At 38.6% G+C, this 27,195-nt stretch overlaps 1 protein-coding gene across 3 annotated transcripts in view; it reads left to right on the forward strand.

The window, feature by feature from the left end:
• CSMD3 (CUB and Sushi multiple domains 3) overlaps positions 1-27,195 on the forward strand; it is a gene marked incomplete at its 5' end in the record, with an annotated part of 769,714 nt that overhangs the window by 543,481 nt on the left and 199,038 nt on the right. For all 3 annotated transcript variants that reach the window (XM_081996335.1, XM_081996336.1, XM_081996337.1), the window contains one exon: positions 26,206-26,322. In XM_081996335.1, coding sequence (XP_081852461.1) covers positions 26,206-26,322 — 117 coding nt within the window. The remainder of the gene's footprint in view (positions 1-26,205; positions 26,323-27,195) is intronic.

Genomic DNA, 27,195 nt, shown 5'->3' on the forward strand with positions numbered 1-27,195 from the left:
ACATGTAAATTATAAAATATGTAAATTAACTGACAGTTTCTAGTTTATTTGGCAATAAAATCATATAGAAAGAACACATGAAAATGTGCAATAAAGTATATGGGGTTTTATTTAGACTATTAAACACTAACATTTGTTTGTTTACTCTCAATATGTAAATTTTCCAGTAGAAAATTGTAAAATATTATTCCTCAAAAAAAGGTTATCCCATCATGTGTTTTGAATGTTTTGGAGAGAAAAACAGATTTTAGCACTAGTTTAAGCAAATATATGCTTGTTTCTGTATTATTAACACCATAGGTACATATTCCTCTTTGAAGTTTTTTTTAGAACAGACAAGGTGGCTGCAGGGTATTTTATTCTTTGAAGGAAAAAAAAAATCCCTACTGTTTATTCACACACATAAACAAATATTTATTTTTCAAAGACTGCAAGACACTGAAGTAGGATAGGATTATGTAGTATCAGTCAGTAATCAAGGTAAATCAATTAATTAATAACTGGAATTAAAGAAACTAATCCAGTCATCTGCACTGGCTATACCTGATAAATATGCATGTTTCTAACTTAACCTCAGGCAGCAGTCTGAAAGTCCTCATTCTTTTCTAATAAGACTTCAGTAACCCACTCAACTAGAAGAAGATTTATTAGGTGGGCTATGTTCGTAGTTACATGTATAATACTCATATTTCATTTTTTGCACAAGTTTTGGCATCCTCACATTGACTATGACAGTGAGGACTAGGGGAGCATTCTGTGGAAGAGAAAAACCTACAATTAAGAGACTGCATTGTTTTAAAAAGGAAGTCAGATTTCTTTTCCTTCTCAACTGGGATACACGTAGCAGTTAATTAGTCAAAGTACTGTATGAATGATAAGCAAGATCATTGTCCAGCTTAAAGAGGATAGTCACCTCTTTAAAGATCTATTATTTCCTGATGTTTCACTCAGAAGCTGCACACATAACAGCTTTTTTCTGATCTCACACTCTCTTGAAGAAACAGTGTATTCCACAACAAAACTTTACTTATAATTTTTAGGTATTCACTGGATCCTTTTTACTAAATATTCTTTGTAATATCCTGAAGTGTAGCTGTATGCTAACAGAAGTTAATATAATGAATGACAACTCTAACACACATTTCTGTACTCCAGCTACTGTGGAAGTTGTTTTGTTGTTATGAATTTAAAAGGTTACATTTCCTTCCCTGTTATACTGCACTTTATTTTATATTTTTCTATTGTTTTGATAATCAGTTACTAAGTTGGTAGTTTAAAGCTTTACTTATGTAGCATGCCAGGAAATACACTGGTTTCATTCATGAGTGAATTTTTACTAAAAGACCTATTCAGACATTAAGATATTTTTAGAGTTACAGAATATTATAGTGATATTTTGATTATCCTCAATTCAAATATTAGTGATTCGGCTAACATCTTTTTATTTCAGCATTAAGACAAAAGTATCAAATGAATAGAGAAACAGCTGGCCTAAAGCAGAGCAGATTTTCTCTGTGAGAGTAAATGTGACAATAATGCGCTTAAAACCTATTCAAAGTGTCCACAAGGCACTCAAATTGGACACCCTGGGAGGAAGCGAAGAGAAAGAAACTAAAAGTAATTTTTTACTTTGTATGGGGAGCTATATAAAACTGAGGAAGCTCACTGAAATGAATTTGAAGACAACACCATAATGGTAAGTATTTACTGGTGACCCGGAAATCATGTCGAAATGTCATTTTATAGTCTCAAGAATCAGAAGCAAAATCTGAAAAGATCACTAAAAGAGATGGTAAAACAACACAGTCAAGGAATTTAATCAAAATTAAAATATGTATCCCAGGAAAAGGAAATCATGTTTAAATAAGGACAGTAGAAATTGTGGCCAACCGGCTTTTGAGAAACAACTTCAGAACATGTGAACCTAATCTACCCACTAATACAGTTTTTCAAAGATGAGAAAAATAGGGAACTTATTAAAGTGTTAACAGAAGTTCAAGGCCAAAAATACATTCAAGGACACTGTCATTGCAGAAAAGCTAAGGTTATGTCATGTCATGTCATGTCATGTCATGTCATGTCCTGTCCTGTCCTGTCCTGTCCTGTTTGTTATGTTATGTTACGTTACTGAGGTAGCCAGAGAGGTCCTGCATTAGAACCATTTCTTTGGTTCTAAGGAACTGTGTCAAAATGAAAGCAGTTATAGAAGATACGTTAAAGAAAATCAATAAATAGAACCACAGCAAGTTACTAGGATGAGCCTTTTCTGTGTAGTTCTGAAAGAGCCTAGATATGAAGTGTTTGAAGTACAAATGTTGGTCTTGAGGTTAAGTTAGCCTTTCTATCAAAGTAGTGGAAAGTAATGAACATGTCAAAAATCTTCCATGATAAGCAACTCTCCAATCTCCATATTTAGAAAATTGGTAGAGATTATAAAAAAGAACAGAACGAGGAGATGCATGGTTAAACATGTTAAAGGAAAATCAATATGACTTTTGAAAAGAAATGTGGAGCTTAATGGGAAGTCTGAGATCTCAACAGCATATGAATGAAATTAACAACAGTTGATATCATATCACTGAATTTTTAAAAATTTTGATGGAGTTCCACAAAGAAAGGTTATTTTTAAAGGGAAATGTAATACAATGTGTTAGGATTAATATTTGATTTCAACGTAGGAATTGAAAGTTGTTGGTGTGATGGTGGGTTTTGTTATTTAAAAAAGAATTGCAATAAAGGCAGGTTACCACAAATATCCCATATATATTTGTGTTAGGGACTGTGCCATCCAGTACAACTTTAAATAAAATTGAGATGTCAAAGTTCACAGCTATCAGAAAATTATACTGCATAATCAAATCTAGAGTCAAATGCACAAAGATTAATCCTCAATACTGTGTGACTAGGGAGTAAAATGTGCATCAATTTCACTTTTTTTAAGTGCAGGATAAATGCTCATAAAAGAAATAACCCTAAGTATAGGCATGTGATGATAGACAATTAGCTTTTAGTAGTTACGTAAATTACTTTGAAATCATTATGACTAGTCCTTTACAGATTAGTAAAATTCTAGCAGGATTATATTAAAAGATATTTTTTTCCCCTCATAGAGCATCCTAGCCTATGAGACATATTCTGATGAGTCAGTGTTAACACGAGAATGAATAAATATAATATGAAAGTAGTGTTTGCTTCTTGCTTTCAAAAAGAGGAGACTATTTGATGCCTGTCTACTATTTGACTATGTGATGCCCGTCTACAGGAAAGGCCGGAAGGAGGATCCTGGGAACTACAGGCCTGTCAGCCTGACCTCTATACCGAGGAAGATTATGGAGCGGTTGGTCTTGAGAGTGCTCACAGGGCATCTGCAGGACAGCCAAGGGATCAGGCCCAGCCAGCATGGGTTCATGAAAGGCAGGTCCTGCTTGACCAACCTGATCTCCTTCTAGGACCAGGTGACGCGCCTAGTGGATGAGGAAAAGGCTGTGGATGTTGTCTACCTGGACTTTAGTAAAGCCTTTGACAGCGTCTCCCACAGCATTCTCCTGGAGAAACTGATGGCTTCTAGCTTAGACAGGTGTACTCTTCACTGGGTAAAGAACTGGCTGGATGGCCAAGCCCAGAGAATTGTGGTGAATGGAGTTAAATCCAGTTGGCAGCCAGTCACAAGTGGTGTTCCCCAGGGTTCAGTTTTGGGGATGGTCTTACTTAATATTTTTATTGATGATGTGAATGAGGGTATTGAGTGCTCCCTCAGTAAGTTTGCAGATGACACCAAGTTGGGTGGGAGTGTTGATCTGCTAAAGTGTAGGAAGGCGCTGCAGGGGGATCTGGACAGGCTGGATCGATGGGCAGAGGCCAACTGTATGAAGTTTAATAAGGCCAAGTGCCGGGTCCTGCACTTTGGCCACAACAACCCCATGCAACGCTACAGGCTTGGGGAGGAGTGGCTGGAGAGCAGCCCGGCAGAAAGGGACCTGGGGGTGCTGGTTGACAGCCGGCTGAACATGAGCCGGCAGTGTGCCCAGGTGGCCAAGAAGGCCAACAGCATCCTGGCCTGTATCAGGAATAGTGTGGCCAGCAGGAGTAGGGAAGTGATTGTGCCCCTGTACTCGGCACTGGTGAGGCCACAGCTTGAATCCTGTGTTCAGTTTTGGGCCCCTCACTACAAGAAGGATGTTGAGGTGCTGGAGCGTGTCCAGAGAAGGGCAACGAAGCTGGTGAGGGGTCTGGAGCACAAGTCTTATGAGGAGCGGCTGAGGGAACTGGGGTTGTTTAGTCTGGAGAAGAGGAGGCTGAGAGGAGACCTTACCGCTCTCTACAACTACCTGAAAGGGGGCTGTGGTGAGGTGGGTGTTAGTCTCTTCTCCCAACTAACGAGTGATAGGATGAGAGGAAATGGCCTCAAGTTGCGCCAGGGGAGGTTTAGTTTGGATATTAGGAAAAATTTCTTCACTGAGAGAGTGGTCAGGCGTTGGAACAGGCTGCCCAGGGAGGTGGTGGAGTCGCCATCTCTGGAAGTGTTCAAAAAACATGTGGATGTGGCGTTTCAGGACATGGTTTAGGGGACATGGTGGCGCTGGATTAATGGTTGGACTTGATGATCTTGAAGGTCCTTTCCAACCTAGTGATTCTGTGATTCTGTGATTTCTCAGAGCTCAGAGTTCAAGTAAAAATAAAATTGAAATTTTCAAATGTAATCTTTATTACAATGAAACAAAACAGTCTTAGAATACTGAGAAATGCAATTAAAAATACTTTTAAACAGATGAATCAAGGTGCCTTAAATCTGTCTTTCTGATACTGAGAAATAGTACATAGCAAATAAGATTGTCTGGTTTGCTGATCACTAGAGAATCCTAGTGATACAAGTGAAGAACATGTGAAGGTCTACTAGACACACAAAAAGCAGCAATCTTGCTTTGATTTTGACCTCCTGCACCTCTAGGGATTGAGACTTTCCTCAACTAACATAATTCAAAGACTGTTAAAAATCTTAGCAAAAAATAGTTGTTATGATTCCTCTTCTTCAGAGAGTAGATACTTGATTTTCGTGTGTCAGTTCAATATTTGTTTTTGACAGAATTATCAAAGATACTTGCAATTAAATATTTAATTGTGGACAGTTTAACTTCCATAGACTAGTCCTGGGCATGTTCAGAAGTGAAGGCTGTTAAGTAAAGATGTGTACAAACTATTAAGTTGTTTCAATGTATTCTAAATTGGATAGTGATTTTCTAAGTTTTGCCTCATGTGCATAACATATATATTCCCCTGCATTTCAGTCTAGCAACTCAACTGAATTTAGAATGATGTAGTTATGCAGCTAAAAACTACAATTACTACTCAGGACAAAAATCATATTATCTTTAATGACTCTTTTTCTTGAATTAATCAAAAATACCAAATATTAGATTTAACAGGGATCAAAAGGAAATAGTTTATTTCTAAATTTTTAAACTATTTCTAACCAGTACAATTCATTGTAAATCTATCATATTTAATGTACTGAATTAATTTTATATTTAAAATACAAAGAATCAAAAGGAAGGTTAAGGAAATGTTGTGGTTTAACCCCAGCCAGCAACTAAGCACCACAGAGCCACTTGCTCACTCCCCCCTCTCCCAGTGGGACAGGGGAGAGAACTGGGAAAAAAACTCATGGGTTGAGATAAAAACAGTTTAACAGGACAGCAAGAGAGAGGGAAACAACGATAACAACAATAATAATACCGACAAAGGAATGTACAAGAACAAATGATGCCCAATACAGCAATTGCTCACCACCCAGCGATCTATAGCCTGTCCCCAAGCAGCGATTTCTGCCCCCCAGCTAACTCCAGTTTACATATTGGACATGACGTTGTATGGTATGGAATATGTCTTTGGCCAGCCTGGGTCAGCTGTCCCAGCTGTGTTCCCTCCCAGGTCCCCGTGCACCCCCAGCCTTCTTGCTAGCAGGCCAGCACGAGAAGCTGGACTGTCCTTGACTACTTAGCACCAACCCAAAACATCAGCATGTTATCAACAGTTTCTTATCCCAAACCCAAAACTTAACCTCACACTAGCTTCCATGAAGAAAACCAACTCTATCCTGGCTGAAACCAGGACAGGAAATTAAAAGGAAGGTTAAATAAAAGGAGATTTTTAGGTACCCCAGAAATTATTTGAAGATGGACTCAAAATTTTATTAAAAATCTTCATGAATATATCAAACATACACAGGTTGTTCATCTAAATGTGTGTTCAGCCCTAAAAGATCATGCTACTGCTGTTGACATCAACTCTGAAAGAAAGGTGTTCTTTGGAGTCTGATGAAAACTGTGAAGCTGGGGTCTTTCCAAGTTTTGTTGTCATCAGTGTATAGACTTGGAAGAGAAACTGTCAGCACTGTGTCATTGTAAACCATGACGTCTCTCTTTTTTGTATATCTCTTTTTTCCCTCTCCTTCCTAGTCTATCTGCTATCCTAGACATTTGCTTTCCTTATGTGTACTCAAAGCTTGACTTGCAATGGATATGCCTAGAACATTAGAAATTAAAAATGTAATTGTTGTAATCTTGCTTTAAATATAATCTATCATTCAAGAATTAGCAAGAGATACCATATAATCAAAAAGTAACTACACATAAAAGAGGTAAACAATATGCATACATATTCTATAGCTCAGCCAAGAAGTACCAGTTTGAGATTTTAACACTGGTGCAGTTCTGTGCTTCATGTTATGCAAGTGGCCACGTTGATAAAAATGGCCATTCTTAGTCTTATACTATATAAATCTGTAACCAGTGGTTGAAATGTCTTAATATGTGCTGATATGCCACACTGTTATTCAAAATCAAGTAGAGACATTACTAGTAATGCTAGAGTAATGTAACTGCCTTTTACAGAAATGTCATCTCTTTTGTATGTAGAACTACTTACACAAGGTATAGCAAAAGCAGTCTAGATTAGATTAGTGAGTTTTATGGGTATTTTTGATTTATTTGTTGCCTGTGTGCTTGTTTTAAAGACAACCTTGTATTATTATGTTATTTTATATTTTCAACTGATACCTGTGCTCATAACTGTTCATTCCATAAACCACTACTCTTTATTTTAGTATTAATAGTTGTTTCTTACCCTGTTTTTCTTTCCTGTGTTTCAGGAGTTGGGTCCTGGTTCCTCACTTTCTGGGATGAATTAGTTTTTTTATTTGCTTCTAATGTGAATGTGATTGTACTTATGGATTGTGTATGGTTTTGGGGTTGTTTTTTGTTCTGGTTTGGTTTTCACTCTCTTGTGTGCCTTTTTCAGTCTAATATTACAACATTTTGGTTAGTAGCTGAGAACTAGAGTTCTTCAGAGTGGGAACAATAGTATGTGTTTTTCTGTCTGCTAGTCACAGAGAGTGCTTAGATGACTACACAGATGTGTTTTAGAAAAGTAGAGTTAAAAAAAGTGAATCTGTGGCCTCATCTACAATAATCTTTAAAGACATTTTTTCTTGTCATTTGAGAGAGACAAGCACTTGCTCTTGTCTATCCTGAACACTACAAGGTGAGATAAAACATCCTCTAGGGAAATCTATTTCTTTATTCCTTTACATATAAGTATCGAAAAGCAGCAATGCTTTGTTGCTGTTTTTTGCTTAAATTGTTTGTGTTTCAGTATATTTCTTTTTCTCTCAGTTGTATTATTGAATTGTCATTTAACTTGCTACAGCTTTGAGAATGACCCTATGTAAACCTTGAATTAACTCAGGTATTTAAGTACTTGAATTGAGATCACTGTTCTTACTGTTTGTATTTTAATGTATTTTTCCCTTCTAACCACAGAACGGTGTTTATTAGAGTTCATATTGGTTTGAGTGTACCATGACATTTTATTCTCTAGAAAACTTACTAGTTTTACTTTTTCCTCTTAAGAACAGTTTGTTATATCAAGCTTTATAGGAAATTTTTTAGGTATCAATCCAATGGTAAATTTGGTATGGTAAATGGTAACCCTTAAGTTCAGTTGATAATTGAAAGGGGGAATCATTTAAGGAAGGGAGTTTGAAAAGTGTGGACTTCTATCTACTTAAAATTAATTTAAAAGTCTGTGTTGCAAATATAAATAACAATGATGGCAAAGCTAGCTGAGATTCAGCAGATTACAGAGGCTTTATTTAATTTATCATTAATTGTCAGATATGAAATTTAAAATTAAATTAATTAATTATTATTGTAGTTTCCTTTCAAACTGCTGATGCTCACACACATTCAAAATATCAAAAATCACTTGGAAACCAAGTGATCCTCAATCACTTGGAAACCTAAGGAATTACAGAGTTTCATTCTAATATTGTAATAATATTCTCAGATAATTCAAGAAAAAGCTTATTCTTTGTAGCAGCTGTGATTTACCGCTAGTGCTAGAAAACTCATTTGGATAAAAGGACATTCTAGAAACATGCAGATGGGCAGCATACAATAACATCAAGGATTTTTGGATGGGTAATACACTCATGACAGCCTCTCTACCCCTAAAATATTGAGGCTTGTAGATTCTTGGTTCTGTGCAGTTCTAAATGAACTCATAAAGGTAGTGAGTTCTAAGGAAGCTCATAATTTTAATTTTCAGCCTCACATTTTGTAGGTTTCTTCTTCTGCATAATAAAAAGGTGTTTTAAGCACAGCCTTGTCCACTAAGTTTATGGAACAAAAAATATTCTCAGTGAGTCCTCAACAGCATTGTCTATAGAATGACTTAGAAACAGTCATCACATTCTTCATCACCTAATAGGAATGACTCTTCCTTAAGACAAATAAGTAATGAAATGTAATTTAGCTATAAAGAGTGCACAGGCAAATAAACAAATAGTACAGAAACTATATGGCCTCCAAAAAAAAAAAAAAATCGTTTTTGACTGGAAAGGATGACTGGAAGTTTCTGATTGCAAGGGGGAACCTCTGGAGGAGACAAGAGAGCTGCCTGGAGCCCACAGCTCACACGACAGTAGCTGACAAGACCTGAGCAGTGCCAGGAGCAACGGCAGCCAAGCCCTTCCACACATATAAAAGAAGCCCTTAGGGAGCACTAGCAAACAGGAGCACTAGCGATGAGGGTGGGTAAACCGGGTGTGGCGCATCAGCAAGGGTGTAGTGCAACAGTTTGCGTGGGTGTTTGGGTGGAAGGGCATGCAGGAAGGGTGCTGAAGCTCTGCCAGTTCAACCAGGGAGCAATGGTATCCACCTGTCAGAAAGGCATGGCCTCTCTAAACTCTGCACCCACCACAAACTGAAGCAGCCTCCCAGACAGAGCTCCTGTGGGAACATGCTGCCACCCAGGTGTCAGGCTGCAGGCTGTGCCTTACTCTTATTCCAGTATCAGATGGCAGTAGTGGGCAAACTTGTGGGAGGTGTGTCCAGGTAGAGTAACTTCTCTGCTTAGTGACAAGAGATCCAGGAGGAGGTGAGTAGGTTGAGGAGTATCAGGGAGTGTGAAAGAGACTACTGGAACTGCACCCTACCATCCCTGGGGCAGGCCTGTCAGGCAGACAGACATATGATACAGGGGATTCCTTATCCTATCCCCACCTGTCTGAACACAGTGACTTAAAGGACAGGGGCCAATGATGACAAGCTCTTGCCTGGCACACCAGGTGTGTCTCCTCTGTGACCCCTCTCCTCCCCACCTTTGCAGGTGTCCTTGCATAATACGTTTGAGGCTCTGCAAGTGGGACTGAACAATAACAAGGACAGTGGTTCATCTAGCTTGGAGGCATCACAGTGGTTAAGTCAGACTATGTCCTGCATCAAAACTGCTTCCATAAAGAAAAAAAGATGGGTCATTGTCATAGGACACTGCTTTCTGAAGGGAAGAGAAGGTCCAATATGCAGACTGGACCCACTCCTTAGGGAATTCTGCTGCCTTCCTGGGGCGCAGGTTAAAGAAGAGAAAACTTCCTACTCTGGTACAGACCTTAGATTATTATCCATTATTGATTTTTCAAGTATGCAGCAATGAAGTTGCAACAAGAAGTCCGAGGGCAACCAAGAGAGACTTCAGGGCCTTGGGACAACTGGTTAAGGGATGAGGAGTACAAGTAGTGTTCTCCTCTGCCCTTCCAGTTGCAGGGAGCAATGAGGGAAGAAACAGGAAGAGCCAGCAGGTAAATACCTGGCTCCAAGCCTGGTGTGACTGGCAGGATTTTGGTTTTTTTGATCATGAGTCTGTTTAAAGGACACCAGGCCTGCTGGCAACAGATGGGGTACAACTGTCTCAAAGGGGGAAAAGGATCTTTGCACAGGAGTTAGCAGGGGTCATTGAAAGAGCTTTAAACTAGATTTGAAGGGATAAAACCAGGGTCCTTAGAAATAAGCCTGGGGGCAGCACGCCAATGTTTGAGGGACAATGTTCTAGTGAGATCCTTCGTTCTGTCATCTCAATTGAGGTATGGGATGGAGATCCATAAGACAGCATAGATGCAAGGGTTATTGAAGTGTTAGAAACAACATAAGTGCCTGAGAATGGTTATGTAGGAATTAGGCCTTCTCCCCCACAAAAAAGTGGCAGGATCAGTAGCCCAACTGAAGTGCATCTACACCAATGCACGCAGCATGAGCAGCAAATAGGAGGAGCTGGAAGCCATTATGCAGCAGGAAAACTATGATATAGTTGCAAACATGGAAACATGGTGGGATTACTCACATGACTGGAGTGCTGCAATGGATGACTATAAGTTCTTCAGAAGGGCTAGGCAAGGAAGGTGGTGGGGTAACCCTGTCTGTTAGGAGTGTTTTGATTGTCTAGAGTTTGATGATGGTGATGAAAGGATTGAGTGTTTATGGGTAAGAATCAGGGGGAAGGCCAACAAGGCAGATATCATGGTGGGAGTCTGTTATACACCACCCAACCAGGATGAAGAGGCAGATGACATATTCTATAAGCAGCTGGGAGAAGTCTCACAATCGCTAGCCCTTATACTCCTGGGGGACTTCAACTTACCAGTTGTCTGCTGGAAATACAACACAGCAGAGAGGAAACAGTCTAGGAGTTCCTGGAATGTGTGGAAGATAACTTCCTGACACAGCTGGTGAGTGAGCCAACTGGGGGAGATGCCGTGCTGGACTTGTTGTTTGTGAACAGAGAAGGACTGGTGGGTGATGTGATGGTTGGAGGCCATCTTGGGCATAGTGATCAGGAAATGATAGAGTTTTAGCTTCTTGGAGAGGTAATGAGGGGGGTGAGCAGAATGTTACCTTGGACTTCTGGAGGACAGACTTTGGCCTGTTTAGGAGCCTGGTTGACAGAGTTCCTGGGGAGGTAGTCCTGAAGGGCAGAGGAGTTCAGGAAGGCTGGACATTCTTCAAGAAGAGATTCATAAAGGCACAGGAGCAGGCTGTCCCCATGTGCCAAAAGATGAGGTGGCACAGAAGAAGACTGACCTGGCTGAACAGAGAGCTTTGGTTGGAACTCAGGGAAAAAAAAGGAGAGTTTATGACCTTTGGAAGAAGGGGCAAGTGACTCAGGAGGACTAGAAGGATGTCATGAGGTTATGCATGGAGAAAATTAGAAGGGCCAAAGCCCAACTAGAACTTAATCTGGCTACTGCCATAAAAGACAATAAATGCTTTGATAAATACATTAGCAATAAAAGGAGAATCTCCATCCTTATGGGGTGTGGGGGGAAAACATAGTGCCAAAGGCTGAGGAAAAGGCTGAGGTACTTAACGCCATCTTTGCCTCGGTCTTTAATAGTAAGACCAGCTGTTTTCCAGGTACCGAGACTCTGGAGCTGGAAGACAGGGATGGGGAGCAGAACGAAGCCCCAGTAATCCTAAGGGAAATGGTTAGTGACCTCCTACAGCACTTAGACACACACAGGTCTATGGGGTTGGGTAGGATCCACCCAAGGGTTTTAAGGGAGCTGGCAGAAGCGCTCTTCAAATCATTTTCAATAATTTATCAGCAATCAAGACTCCTGAATAACTGGGGAGTTCCCAGTTGACTAGAAGTTATCAAATGTGATGCCCATCTGTAAGAAGTGCTGGGATGAGGATCTGGGGAAATACAGGCCTGTCAGTCTGACCTCGGTGCTGGGGAAGATTATAGAGCAGATCATCCTGAGTCCTGTCAGGTGGCACGTACAGGACAGCCAGGAGATCAGGGTCAGTCAGCATGTGTTTATGAAAGGCAGGTCCTGCTTGACTAACTTAATCTCCTTCTAGGACCAGGTGGCCCACCTAGTGGATGAGGGAAAGGCTGTGGATATTCTCTACATGGACTTCAGTAAAGCCTTTGACACCATTTCCCACAGCATTCTGCTGGAGAAACTGGCTGCTCATGGCTTGGAGGGGTATACTCTTTGTTGGATAAAACCCTGGCTTGATGGCCGAGCCCAAAGAGTAGGGGGTAGGAAGGCTCTGCAGGGGGATCTGGACAGGCTGGATCAATGGGCTGAGGCCAACTGTATGAGGTTCAACAAGGCTAAGTGCAGGGTCCTGTGCCTGGGTCACAACATCCCCATGCAACACTACAGGCTTCAGGAAGAGTGGCTGGAAAGCTGCCTGGCAGAAAAGGACCTGGGTGCATTGGATGAATATCAGCCCGTACTGTGCCCAGGTGGCCAATAAGGCCAATAGCATCCTGTCTTGTATCAGGAATAGTGTAGGTAGTGAACTGTCCCCCTCTACTTGGCACTGGTGAGGCTGCTCCTCAAATACTCTGTTCAGTTTTGGGCCCCTCACTACAAGAAGGACATTGAAGTGCTGGAGTGTGTCCAGAGAAGAGCAATAAAGCTGGTGTGCTCTGTCTAGAGCACAAGTCTTATGAGGGGTGGCTGAGGAAACCAGGATTGTTTAGTCTGGAGAAGAGGAGGCTGAGGGGAGACCTCATCACTCTCTGCAACTACTTGAGGTTGTAGTGAGGTGGGTGTTGGTCTCTTCTCCCAAATAACAAGTGATAGAATGTGAGGAAATGGCCTGAGGTTGCTCCAGGGGAGGTTTACATTGGATATTAGGACAAAAATTCTTCACCAAAATTGTTGTCAATCACTGGAAAAGGCTGCCCAGGGAAGTGATTGAGTCATGATCCCTGGAGGTATTTAAAAGATATGTAGATGTGGTGCTTAGGGACATAGTTTAGTGGTGGACTTGGCAGTGCTACGTTAACAGTTGGACTTGATGATCTTAAGGGTCTTTTCCAACCTAAGTGATTCTATGATTCTATGACTCTACAACTATTTCTTGTGATCTGTAAATCCATATACATCTTCCATTTTTACTTCTCATGAGTCAATAACTCCGTTCTGCTATTGTAGCTAAAAATATGTAAACCTTTCTTAATCCCTGACTTATTTTACTTCTACACATCTGTCATGCAATGCTCTTTTCCTCTTGCTATCAGACAGACTTGAAAGGCTCTGAAACAGTCTCCCCGAGAAGACTCTATTACTACCAATTCTCTCTTATTTTTTATTCTTTCATTATGTTAGCATATAAGTTGCTTTATTTTATTTTCCTCCAGAATTTTCTTAAATATCATGTCAAAGCTTTGCTGCAGATGGTTGAAATGAAAAGCATTTCTAAATTTTTATTTAGCTATTTTTTTTTCATCTGTGGAAACTATAACTCTGGTGTGGTCTTCCAGAGGAATGAACCTGTGCTGAGGCACAGGATGACTTCAAAGACCTATTCCACCTCCATTATTTTTATGAGCAGAGACTGTTTCACTGCAAAGGCTTTTATTCTAGCACAAAATATGTTAGACAGCATTTTGTCTTATTATATGGCTCCATTCTCAGAGCCTGCTACTTCAACTCCATTTTATTGGCAAAAAGAAAATATTATTAAATGAAGGTACCACAGCCTTATTCAGTGAGTGTTTCTGAAGTGAGCCAGACTCCTGGAAATGTATCTCATGGAGTTCTAGTGCATTTCTCAACTGGAGCCAGAGATCTCTGGTGCAGTGAGAAACATGAAGGAGATGAGGCACCTCACCATCCTCCAGCTTGCCTGGGAACACTAAGCCAGAGAGAGCCCCAGATCCCGTTCCTTGTTGCAGAGGCAAGCAAAGAAAAGTCTTTGTCTCTTGCACAATGTCAATGAGATCACTCAGTGAGGCCTTCATGAGCTGCATACAATTCCTTCAAAAGTTAAAAATAAAAAATTATTGCATTAAACATCACTTAAGAGTCTAGAATACTATACCACCCTGGTAACTAGGATATACCACACTGGAAATTAATTTATACCACTGCTACCTGTTAAATTACAGTTCTTACAGAAATATGATTGTTGCACTACTAGAAGAAAAATGAAGAATTAAGATTCATAATTGTCTTCAATTTAGCTATTTTACATTTGAAATTTTTTAGCGTATCTGTTAAAAGACAACTAATTTCAGCCTAATTTCTGCCAAGTTAATTTTTTAGTTTTATCAATAAATTATTAATACATTAAACGTATTTATTTATCATCTGATTATCATTAAGTACTAAATTATTTTGACATCTACATGCCACAGGCTTTGATAATAAATAATTCCTGGTGTGTAGCTCTGCTTAAAGTTTAGAAATTGAAACATTGTATAAAATAAGATTTTGGCTTATAAAAAGTGGGACTTTCATTTTTCAAGTCTTCTTTAATTTTCTCTCTAGTACATTGACAATTTAAATAGGAGCACAGGATTTTACTTTTATGCTTCTGCACTCCACTGTCCATCTAAAATTCACATGGATTAACTCAGCCAGGATAGAAAAAGAAATATGTGTAAATTCCAGCTAATTGCATTTGTTTAGAAAAATATAGGAAAAAGAAAAAAAGAAGGAATAATTTCGAAAAGAGATGATATTTTGGATGTTTTGATAACAGTCAATATTTTGAAGGAGATATCAACTACAATAACATTCTATAAGAGAAAAAATGTAGGATTTTGACCTTCTGCCACTTCTTAGTTGAGGTTGGTCAGGCAGGATTTGCCCTTGGTGAAGCAATGCTGGATGCCTTGAGTCACCTCCCCATCCTCCATGTGCCTTAGCAAAGCTTCTAGGAGGATCTGTTCCATGATCTTCCCAGGTGCCGGGATGAGGCTGACATGATGATAGTTCCCAGGGTCCTCCTTGCTACCCTTTTTAAAAACGGGTGCAGTTTTTCCCTTTTTTCAGTCTCCAGGGACTTCCCCTGACTGCCATGACTTTTCAAATGTCATGGAGAGTGGCTTGGCAACTACATCAGCCAATTCCCTCAGGATTCTGGGTCGCATCTGGTCACATCCTGTAGACTCATGCATGTTCAGGTTCCTCAGGCGGTCTTGAATCTGATCTTCTCTTACAGTGGGAGGGACTTTGCTCCTCCAGTCCCTTTCTTGCAGTCCATCCACTTGAGAGGTGTGGGAAGACACACTGACAGTGAAGTCTGAGGCAAAGAAGTTGTTGAGTTCTTTTGTTCAGCCTTCTCCTCATCTGTTGTTACCAGTCTGCCAACTTTGTTCATCAAGGGAGGTACAGTTTCTTTGACCTTCCTTTTCTGGCTAACATACCTATAGAAGCCCTTATTATTATTCTTTGCATCACTTCCCATGTTCATCACCAGCCACGTGTTGACCTTCCTGACCCCATCCTTACACAACTGCACAGCATCCCTGTACTATTCCCAGGATACTTGGCCCTGCTTCCATTGCTTCTGCATTTTCTTCTTGCAATTTAGTTTGACCAGAAGGTCTGCACTCAGCCATGCAAGTCTCTTTCCTTCCTTTTTTGATATCTTACACCCAGGGATTGAGAGCTCTTGCGCTTTAAGGAAAGCATCCTTAAAAATGTGCCAGATCTGTTCTCTTCCCTTGTCCCTAAGGGCAATTTCCCAGGGGGTCCTATTGACTAACTCCCTGAAGAGCTGGAATTCTTCTTTCCTAAAATTCAGGGTCCTGACTTTACTCTTCGCCTGCCCCATATCCCTCAGGAATGCGAACTCCACCAGTGTATGAACCCTGCAGCCCAGGCTGCCTCCAAGCTTGACGTCATCAATTAGCTCACTTGTGTTTGTGACCATCAGGTACAGCATGGCATCCCCTCCGGTAGGTCTGTCTATTACCTGGCATAGGAAGTTATCCTCCATGCACTCCAGGAGTCTCCTGGATTGCCTACAGCTCACCATGCTACTTTTCCAGCAGATGTTGGGGTGGTTGAAGTTGCCCAGCAGGACAAGAGCCTGTGAGCGCAATGCCTCCTGTAGCTGAATTAGGAAGGCTTCATCAATAGACTCCCCTTAGTCAGGCAGTGTGTGGTAAACACCAACCACAAGGTTCCCTTTGTTGCCTTGGTCTCTGATTCTTACCCATAAGCTTTCAAGCTGCTCATGGCTATTCTTCAGAGACAGCTCTTCACACTCTATTAATTTCCTGACATAGAGGGCAACACCTCTGCCACTCCTTCCTCACCTGTCCCTTCTGAACAGCCACTAGTCATTGAGAGCCACACTCCTATGGTGGGATTCATCCCACCAAGTTTTAGTAATGGCAACTAGGTCATAGCTTTCTAACAGCACAGTAGTTTCCAGCTCCTCCTGTTTGCTGCCCATAATGCATGCATCAGCATAGAGGCACTTCAGCTGGGCTGTTGGCCATGTCACCACATTAGAGTAACACCCTTTAGTACCTTTGAGGTCTTTCTCTGGTGCAACAGGCTGAAGGGCCTCACTAGCACCCCATCCCCCTCACCTTGTGTGTCATCCCACAGCTTGTCGTGGGTAAGCCTTATATTATCTGCCTCCTTCTTCAAATCTAGTTTAAAGCCCTGTCAATAAGCCCCGTTAGTGTGCAAGCAGACCCTCTTCCCCCTTTTAGAAAGGTTAATCCCATCTGATGCCAGCAAGCCAGGTGCCATGTCGGCCAGCTCATTATCAAAAAACACAAAATTGTGGTGGTAACACTGGCCATGGAGCCATGCACTAAAAGACTGGGTCCCTCGGTTTCTTCCTATGTTGCTGCTTGCAATTGGAAGGAGAGAGGAATAAATAACTTGTGCTCCAGTGTGGAGTATTAAGGCATGGACTCTGGTGGGGATTCAAGCCAAAGACATTATTGCTACAGGCACTTGCTTTTTATACAGTTACAGCTCTCTCACAAGCCACAAAATGCATCCTGATTGGTTACTACACACAGTCCATGCGCTTCTAACACAGTCAGGATTCGCTGCCTGCAGGTGTCCACGCGTTCCTTTGCTTCCTCTTAGTTGTTTACCACAGCTCCTTCTCCTCAAGGTTGAGCCCTGCAGGTGTCCAGCTGTTTACCAGCTTCTCAATGCCACAGCTGCTTCTCCTTAAGGTTGAGCCTTTGCAGGGTGATCCCGACACTCCAGATACACTTAGAACCATCCCAAGGCCCTGAAGTCTCTTTTGATCACTCTTGGACTATGAGTTGCAGCTTCATCACCACCCACATGGCAGAACAGTAGTGAGTATAGTCCGAGGGCCTCACAAGGCTAGGAAGTTTCCTGATTATGTCCTTAATCTTCAGTTCCCCTCAGAATGGAGTTTCCTACAGCTATAACCTATCTTTTCTTCCCTGCGGGGGTGGTCATGATGCAGGGGGTAGGCCTTTCTGACCTAGGCAACTGCTCTGGTGTATCTGGGCCGTCGTCCACATCATCCATGGGCTAGCCTTCCACATCCAGAGCTGCATATGCATTGTACAGAGGCAATGTGCCTTTTTCTTGTGCTACATTCAATTAATATGGATAGATACATAACCAATAATAAAAGGATGAAGTACTGTCTCCTCTCTGCTTGGATATACTTAGCAAATTATGACAGATATTTGCATGTCTCGGTCTTCCAGGAATCACCAAGAAATTCAATAACATCCCAAAAGTAGTTATGAGAATATCTAAAATTAATTGATTTTACTAAAATTGTTGGCAGATATTTCTTGTCCTATCATTTCTACATGAAAATAAAAATTAATTTCTCTAATCTACCACATCTTCAAAAAGTGACCAGTGTTTGCATGGTCTATTCTTCTCCTTTGGAGACTAAGCAAAACTAAATATTTCCAAATTTCCTGCTACATCATAATAGAACCTTCTTTTTTTCTTTTCTGCTTTTTAAATTTTTTCTTTTTTGTTTTTCTTTTCATACCAAAAACTTGATGTGATGTCCCTGCTGAGACTTTCTTCAATGGAGACCACTCTTCAATGGACCAGAAATGTTACCTTCTATGTCTAATACATGAAAACCTAGCTTAGAAGTGTCTTTGTCTACAGCAATGTTGTATTGAAACTCACGATATTTGATCATTTAAGTTTTATGCAATATCCATCTAGATGCTTTTGATATTGCATTTCTATATTTGCTAATATTTTTTTTAAGTTGCTACTTAGAATTTCTCGCGGGGGGGGGGTTGTTTGGTATTTTTTTTTAAATAATGTCATAATTTCTCCAGTTTCTGTTAATGATTCAGGCTCTGCTTTGATAAGTTTCTGAATTCCTGAAGAGATTTTGCCAGCTTCTGCTGGCCTTTGTTTTAACTAACCACTTTCAAATACTACTAACATATATTGGCCTGAGCTTCTCTCTCATTTTTTAAATCGATTTTGATTGCCATAATTAAATTTTATTGTGAAGACTGAAGAGATGACAGCATAGAAAGCTTGCATAGTCTTTATGATATCGTTTTACTTGGTACTGCTTTCCAGCTGTATGATGGTGCACTTTCTCCCTGTATTTCTTGATGTCTTTTTATTTCTCATGTATTTATGTATTCCCAACAACAACTAAATATATATTTATACTCGATTGTCTTTTCCATATTCATTGTACTGTCAAAATAATTTTAGGTGCTTCTCACATTGACATTTGCAGACTGATATCCATAACAAAAGTGTCTATAATTTGGAAGTTTGGAAGAAATTTGCCTAATATTTTTTTCTGTTAAGATTTCCTTTGCATGATTTTTTTTATTATTTCATTTCCATGTGATGATATATCAGTCACTTTATTTTTTTTCTTGTTACCTATATATTAGTCTTGACTTAACCACTACAAGAAATCATTACAACCGAAAATCTGGTCATTTGGATTAAAAAGAATAAATAGAATTACATTGTATTAAATCAGACTAGGAAAAACAGTGATCAATTATTTAATATATTAAATTCTAAAAACATACATCATGTCACCAAATAATTATTTTTCTTAACCCACTCATTTAGACCAACTAAATTAGGTATCCTAGTCTGGGTTTTGAAACAGTGGCCCATTAGATAAAAAGTCAGTATTCCTTAGCATATTTTTCCTCCTTCTGCGGAGTTTATGCACTGTTATTCTTCATTCTTATTGCATTTGTAGCTGCATAATCAAATTTATCTGCATGACATAAAGCCATATTGTGCCATTAATTTTTAAGCAGTATTCCCCATTGATTCCACTGCTTAAAAATGGATGGTGCAATATGGCACTTAAATCTGCAATTACAATTAAATTCTATTAGATCTTAGCTGTAGGATCTAGAAAGTAGGTAATCTGAAAGCAGTAGTAGGAATTAAGAAAGCAGTGGTAGGAATTAAAAGCTTGAAGCTGCAGAAGAATACTTGGTAGCAAAAATATTCATTTATTTAAAAGTTGAAGAGATCTGAGATTGATTCTCATACTTATGTAGTCCATTCTTCACAGTTTTTTTACTGAACATTTTCCTTGCGAGTTCTTTCTTTTGGTTAAACTGCAAAGGCATGATGGAAAACATATGAGCAATAAGCACATTGCAGGGTCTTTTAACCCTGCAATGTTTTGCTGGTGCTATAGAAAATTTCACTTTATAGCAGTAGTTAGGTATAGATTACAGGGATCCGTGGTTCTGCTGTCTGATTATGCCTCTCTGTGGTGATCATCTACATTTCTTTTACAACCGGCATATGCTGAAATGTGAGAAAAGGTGTCACTGCTGATGATAATGCATTTTATTTTGTATTCTCTATTTACTTTTTCAATGCATTGCCGTAAAGAGGTAGAATTTAGTTCTTTGACAAAGGTGCATGAATACTAATGATCAAGATGGGTAATATTCCAGATAAAAAAGCTTACCAATGTAAGATACAGAGTGGGTGATAATTCGTTATTGTTATGATAGGGCTTTTTCAGGGGCTGCAGTGAGTGCTATTTTACAAGACAAGGTATCATTACAGTAAATTCAGCACACACAGAAAAGGAACTTTTTGCCATTAACGCTTAATAATATTTCAAGGAAGTAGTGAGAAATGCATCCATAAACTGATTATCACATTCCTACCATAAGCAACTGCCTTTCTCTCCTATTAGTGTTCCATAGCTGATCCTGGAAAGCAGGACACAGATAGCATACTGAGTAGTATTTTTATATGTCAGAGGATAAACTAAAGCAGAAATAAATACAGAAAGTGATACAGTATTTCAGAGTCTAAGCAAACATTATTAAAAATACTGGAATACTATCGGAGAATTACATTAAACAATATTATTTACCCTTTGAACTTTTTTTTTTTTTGCTTTGTTAGTTGGTTTGGTTTATTCTGCAGGATTTTTTTCATTCTTAAGGAAATGATGCTCAGCATTTGCTGCTTTTTTGTGTTAAATATGGTTTACATTTGTAAGTGTGATAAGTCTGTCTGTTAGAATTTTTACTGTTGGTAGATCTTTCAATGCACAGCATAATAATTAGACATGTTGATTTTCACAATCTTTCAGTTTTTAACTTTGTAATTATTAGGAAAATAAATGAAACGCTGCACTGTAAAATTGGTGCAAAGGCAATGAGACCTACATAGCTGAAATAAGCACAAGTGAAAGTCAATAGGTATCTTTGTGCTAGTGGAATTATTATATCCAGTCAGACAACTCAGTACTAGATATTTTCCAGAGGCAAAAATAGGTTTTATTTTTGTATCAAATTAATGTTTTTAATTCACTCTAGCTATGGTTTCATGTCCCTGGATCCACCTTTGATTTCTGAATAGTAATGTTTAGTGATGGTCAGGGTAGAATCTACTCTTCCAAAAAATTCTGACATTTTAAAGTAAGCATTTCCCAAAATGTAAGGAAAGAAATATAATCAGTGAAATCTATCAGTTTACTAAAGTACCAAATAAATCCCTTTGTTCTTCCTTATACTTTCAGAAATGTCTTGGAAGATAGTCTTGTTGCTCTAAGAACTAAATGATTTACCACCTAATGGTTTATGAAGTTAAAGATCTTCTCAGATTGCAAAGATCAGCTGTGTGCTTACAACTTGATTCAACTTTCCTTTATATTATCTATTTTTGAGACCCAGGAATGTGAGTTCTTGTGAGGATAAAGAGTCATTAGAGCAGCAGCTGGAAAGCTATGGGAGAGACCATAAGGGAATAGGTAAACGCAGAAAGAGCAGAATGAAAAAGTCCAGAATGAGAACACCAAGAGAAAGAAATTTCTATGAAACACTCAATGCAAGTATTTTGTTGTTGCTGCAAATTAAACTTTACATACGTCAGAGTGAAAAATAGTTTAATAGTTCATCTCTAAATCCAACCTGTACTGAGCACATTGTAGCACATTCTGCAGGCAACTCTGTTGAGAGACTTTGCACCTAAAGGACCGTGCTGGGAATCCTGCTTCCAGCCTTGTACTGTGTCTTTTGTTCCCTTATGTGACCAGATATGTCACCTCTATATAATCAGTGCAGATGTATATTGTTTTCATGGGATTCAATGTGTGGAAAAAATGTCTAGATGTTTCAGAAAATGTGTTATATAAACATTTAAATTAATATAAATTATAAAAAGAAAATGACATTATCTTCACCTTTAGAGATATTGAAGTTGTTTTAATCACACCTTAGTATTAATGAAACACTCAGCTTTTTGAATGTGCTAAATTGTATTTTGTATGTTTTTTTAATTAACAAAAATTGCTGTGTTTAATCACTTTTAGAAATTTATGTGCATTTGTCAATGAAATTATTCCGTGTGATTATTTTTATATCAGCTGTGACAATGCTACCTTTCAAATATTTTGAAATATTTTGGCTAGATGTATACACAGTTAAATAATAATTCTACCTCAGACAATCTAGAACACTTTGAAAGAGTACAAGCTTTCTTAAATTCTTGTGCATGACACAAACATAATCAGTTTCTCTCTTTTCCTGGCTGTAAAAAAAAGTCCTGGTGACATCACTTTGATATTACACTATGTTATTGGTATTATACAGTGTTACAACATCAACACAACATGAACAGTGTTTCGTATTTAGTAACGATGGTTACTCAGAAGTCACTCTTGATTTTAGATATACAACTATTAATAACAATAATTTATAGTGTAAGACATTGCACTGAAGTGAATAAAAACTTATAAAACTTGCATTAAATTTGATTCTTATTTGAAAAATTACGCATGTTAAGTTAAATGAATGTATGGAAAAATGTGTTTATTTAAAAGAAACTGTTGGGATTTTTTATCATTTTGCTCTGTTTTAAGCATACTAGTAGTTTTGTAAAAATCACAAATATCTTGCTTAACTGTGTAACTTATAGGAATAAAAAAAATAGGGGTATAAAAAAATCTGGACTTTATAAGTAATGGTCTGCTATATGTCGAGTACTAAATATATAGCTATTAGCTTAATTTTAACTATTCCTATTGTGTGTTATTACTTCAAGTTTTATTAAAAATTAAAATTCTGTGAAATTCTGTCCCTTTTGGTGTCAATGGTATTGACTTCAGTGGAATCATTTTTACCCTGAATTTGCACATTGTTGTATATCTGTTGATTAGGGAAATATACTAATGGTATGAGTGCTGGAGAGGGACAGTATTATTGGTCTGTGTTGCAGTAACTGATTTCTTCAATTCACAAACAGTAAAGAAGGAAATGGGGTTAGAGAGAAGTAATAATTTTTTTGGCAATTTATTTCTCTAGTTTTAGTGCTTTTGTTGCTTATATTCTTCCATGTTCTCTTCTGTTTCATACAAAATCTGGAATAGAAAATCTTGAGTACTTACAAGCTGGTAAGCAGATCTGTTTCATCAAAAATATTTACCACATTCAGCTAATGAAGAGTTTCTACTTTGTGTTTTTCAAATAAATCAAGGCACATAAGTCTCTGTATGTGAGGCTCAGCCAAGACTCCATTGCCTCTTGGCAAAAAGTATCAATAAATCTATTATCTAAATACATTTTCAAAAGAAACCATGAATTTATGATATTTCACATGATGGTGGATTGTGGGAAGACACTGAGATTATTCTTTTAGCCATAGAGAACAATATTCCACAGACGTGTGGTAGTTTTAGTGCTTATTCTATATCTCAGAGTGGGTGCCTACCAGTGAAGCTGTACTGAGCATCGCCAAGACTACGTCCTGTTCTGGGTCCTGACTGATTTCCTAATCTCTAATATATGTGCCACATCTACCACATGCACACACACACGCACAAGCAACAGTCAAGATCTTTCTGTTGACCTATTTCAAATACCATGACTTTCATGCGATCCCGTTAAATCATTTACAAACTGTATCTGCAGACTGGAGCAGTAGGTACCATCTGTTCCCCTTTCAGGTATGCAGTCTGTCAAAATCTGCAGCTACACCATACTGAAAGGAACCAGTGTTAATACAAATTACAGAAATGCATGCCTAAATTGACAGGGACTGAAGTTGTTAAAGGATGTGTTCTTTTTGTGGTATTCTGTACCATACATTTGTGTGAATTAACTAAAAGTAGTCTTAAAACACATGACTTGTAGCTACACTAATACATAGCTTGTATTTACCATGACAAGAAATGAAATAAAGTCTCTGAAATAATAGTAAAAAAATCACCTTGATCTTATTTAATACAATTAAGTCGATACTAATGTTTTGAAAGCATACTACAAAAAAAAGATATTTTGTGTTTCGCAAATGAAACATTAAATAGTACTTATATTAGAAAGACACTTATGTCTTAACAGAGGAAAATATTTGTTAGATAGATATTTATATTTATAAATATCCATATTTATAGATATTTAACATTAAGCTTATTAAAAAACCTGGACATAAGGTAGCAATGTGTATTTGCAGCCCAGAAAGCCAACCATATCCTGGGCAGCATGCAAAGAAGCATGGCCAGCAGGTCAAGGGAGGTGATTGTGCCCCTCTAATATGCTCTGGTGAGACCTCACCTGGAGTCCTGCATCCAGCTCTAGAGCACTCAGCACAGGAAAGACATGGACCTCCAAAATAGGGACTGGAGGAGCAAAGGCTGTCCCACTGTAACAAAAGATCAGGTTTGAGACCACCTGAGGAACCTGAACATGGACAAGTCTATGGGATCTGATGAGATGCATCCCAGAGTCCTGAGGGAATTGGCTGATGTAGCTACCAAGCCTTTCTCTATGATATTTAAAAAGTCAGGGCAGTCAGCTGAAGTTGAAGAAGTTGAAGTTGAAGTTGAGTTGAGTTGAAGTTGAAGTCAGATGAAGAATGAAGCTCCAGTCTTCCCTGGAGACTGGAAAAAGGGAAATATTGCACCCATTTTTAATAAAGGTACCAGGGAGGACCCTGGGAACTACTGACCTGTCAGCCTGACCTTTGTGCCTGGGTAGATCATGGGACAGATCCTCCTAGAAGTTCTGCTAAGGCGCATGGAGGACAGGGAGGTGATTTGAGACAGCCAGCATGGCTTCACCAAGGACAAGTCCTGCCTGACCAACCTAGTGGCCTTCTAGGATGGAGTGACCACATCAGTGGACAAGGGAAGAGCAACTGACGTTGTCTATCTGGAATTCTGTAAGGCCTTTGACAGTGTCCCCCAAAACATCCTCTCTAAGTTGGAGAGATATAGATTTGATACCTAAGGGGGGCACATCCCCCTTAGGCAGTTGTAGAGAGCGATAAGGTCTCCCCTCAGCCTCCTCTTCTACAGAATGAACAACCCCAGTTCCCTCAGCTGCTCCTTGTAAGACTTGTGCTGCAGATCCCTCACCAGCTTTGTTGCCCTTCTTTGGACACACTTGAGCACCTCAACATGCTTCTTGTAGTGAGGGGCCCAAAACAGAACACAGCTGGGGACAAACTTTTGAGCAGGGCCTGTAGCGACAGGACAAGGGGTGATGGTTTTAAACTAAAAGAGGGCAGATTTAGACTAGATCTGGGGAAGAATTTTTTCTCCATGAGGGCAGTGAAACACTGGCACAGGTTGCACAGAGAGGTTGTAGATGCCCTATCTCTGGAAAGATTCAAGGTCAGGTTGGACCTGATCAACTAGATCAGAGCAACATAATCTAGTTGAAGATGTCCGTGCTCATTGCAGAGGTTTGGACTAGATAAGCTTAAAATGTCCCTTTCAACCCAAACTATTCTATGACTCCATGATTCTCTGAAAAAGTGTGTTATAGTCCAAAGTATTTAGAAGAAATATTCTAAACAGATGCCATAATCTTAATAATAGATGAAACTACTAAATTACTAAGTGTATATGAGAAGCAGGTAATAGACATATTAAAACACTAACACTTAATGACTGTTTCATACAAATGCACCTGAACATCTGATGAAGAAAAAGAAGAAAAAACACTGTTTCTTGCATAACAGTTTTGAATAATGCCAAATGTTGTCTTCTGCTGTAAACCTCGGAAAAATACTTTCTTGAACTAAATAGCATTGTTATTTTTCTGTCATTTTATCAAGTATTATAGCTATTAATATTAAAATAAATATGAGGTTTGTGTCTTAAAGAAAAGTCATAATTTTACGCTTATTATATTATAAATAATTGAGATACAAATAAGTGGTACATCACGGTCAGTCAAGGAATCCTGACTTTCTTATTTGGGCAGTTATACACATTGTTTTGAATTATGAGTCTATTGACATGAATAAGAATTTACTAGTGTGTGGAAGGGCTACCTAAGTTATGCCTTTAGGAAACTATAAAGCACCTTACAAATAAAAAGCAGTTTTGTATGTTGTGAATAATAGCACACTGTGTATAAAGCACATCATTATTTTATTAAGATGGTTGGTAAGTGGTAAAAAACCCCCATAATTGATGTGGAAAACTGCAGAGTGCCATCGATTCTCTTGTGGTATATGAGCAAGTTGCACATACTCAGTACTTCACGTGATATACAAATTTAATTCAGTAATAAAATTTACTGTAATAACATATGCCAACATACAAGAAATCACTTTAAAATTATTCTTTTCTGATATTATATGATTCAAAACTGATTATGTTCACTTTCTAGCACCCTGTGGAAGCCGGTCAACAGGCTCTGAAGGCACTGTATTATCACCAAACTACCCCAAGAATTATAGTGTTGGTCACAACTGTGTTTATTCTATCACTGTTCCTAAGGAATTTGGTAAGTAGATCTGGTCTCATCTGCATATGTTTGTTGCTTGGGAGCTTGAAACAATTCTGTGTGATTTGTATGATTGCTTTTATATTAAACATATTAATGTGAAAAAACTGTTTTAAACTGATATTTCTGTTTATACTTTTTATCATTTTTATAGTGCATTATTTTCTCAAAATATTTATATTTACCACTATTTTTTGAAATTACAGTTTTTCATTTATTTTTGTCTCACTGTGACAATCAACATGCAATTTAGAAGATTGTTGTGATGCTAGCCAAATATATTAGTGTTATCAGTTAAGGTTTCTTTTCACCCAAGATCACATTCCAAGGCTCTAGAAAGTGTAGCGTGGCTCCAGTAAGTCTGCATAAGCAGGGGAAGCAATGTTTGTCTTAAATGTATGGTAATATTGCTCTTATAATCCTTGGCTTCTCTGCATCATGAGACAATGACATAGTCTACCCTGAGGAATGAAATTAGGGCAGCATGCATCTGTCTGGTCTTTGTAGATTCCCAGATCCTCCATCAAAACTTCACTCTCATCCTAACATTTTTTCTGATGATTAGATGAATGTTTAAAGATGTTATCTGTCCTACACAAAGACAGAGCTTTTACAGCACTGTTTTATCTCTCTGGATATATGAATTATTTTATCTCACTTTATTATTAAACAATGCCTATGATGACAGCTGATAGTTCGTTGTTCTCTTCGACTCCTTAGTAAGCAGTATGCCACATATTCAATATCACCTATTTTTTAAATATCCATGTTTCAGATTTGTTCTTGGATAAGTAGGATTTTTTTCTGACCCACTGCTCACGTTTCAGTTCATCAAATAACAGGTGCCTGGGGAGGGGGGTGGATATTTATTAA

Source organism: Phaethon aethereus (assembly GCF_964289735.1).
Source record: "Phaethon aethereus genome assembly, chromosome: 2".
NCBI lineage: Eukaryota > Metazoa > Chordata > Aves > Phaethontiformes > Phaethontidae > Phaethon > Phaethon aethereus.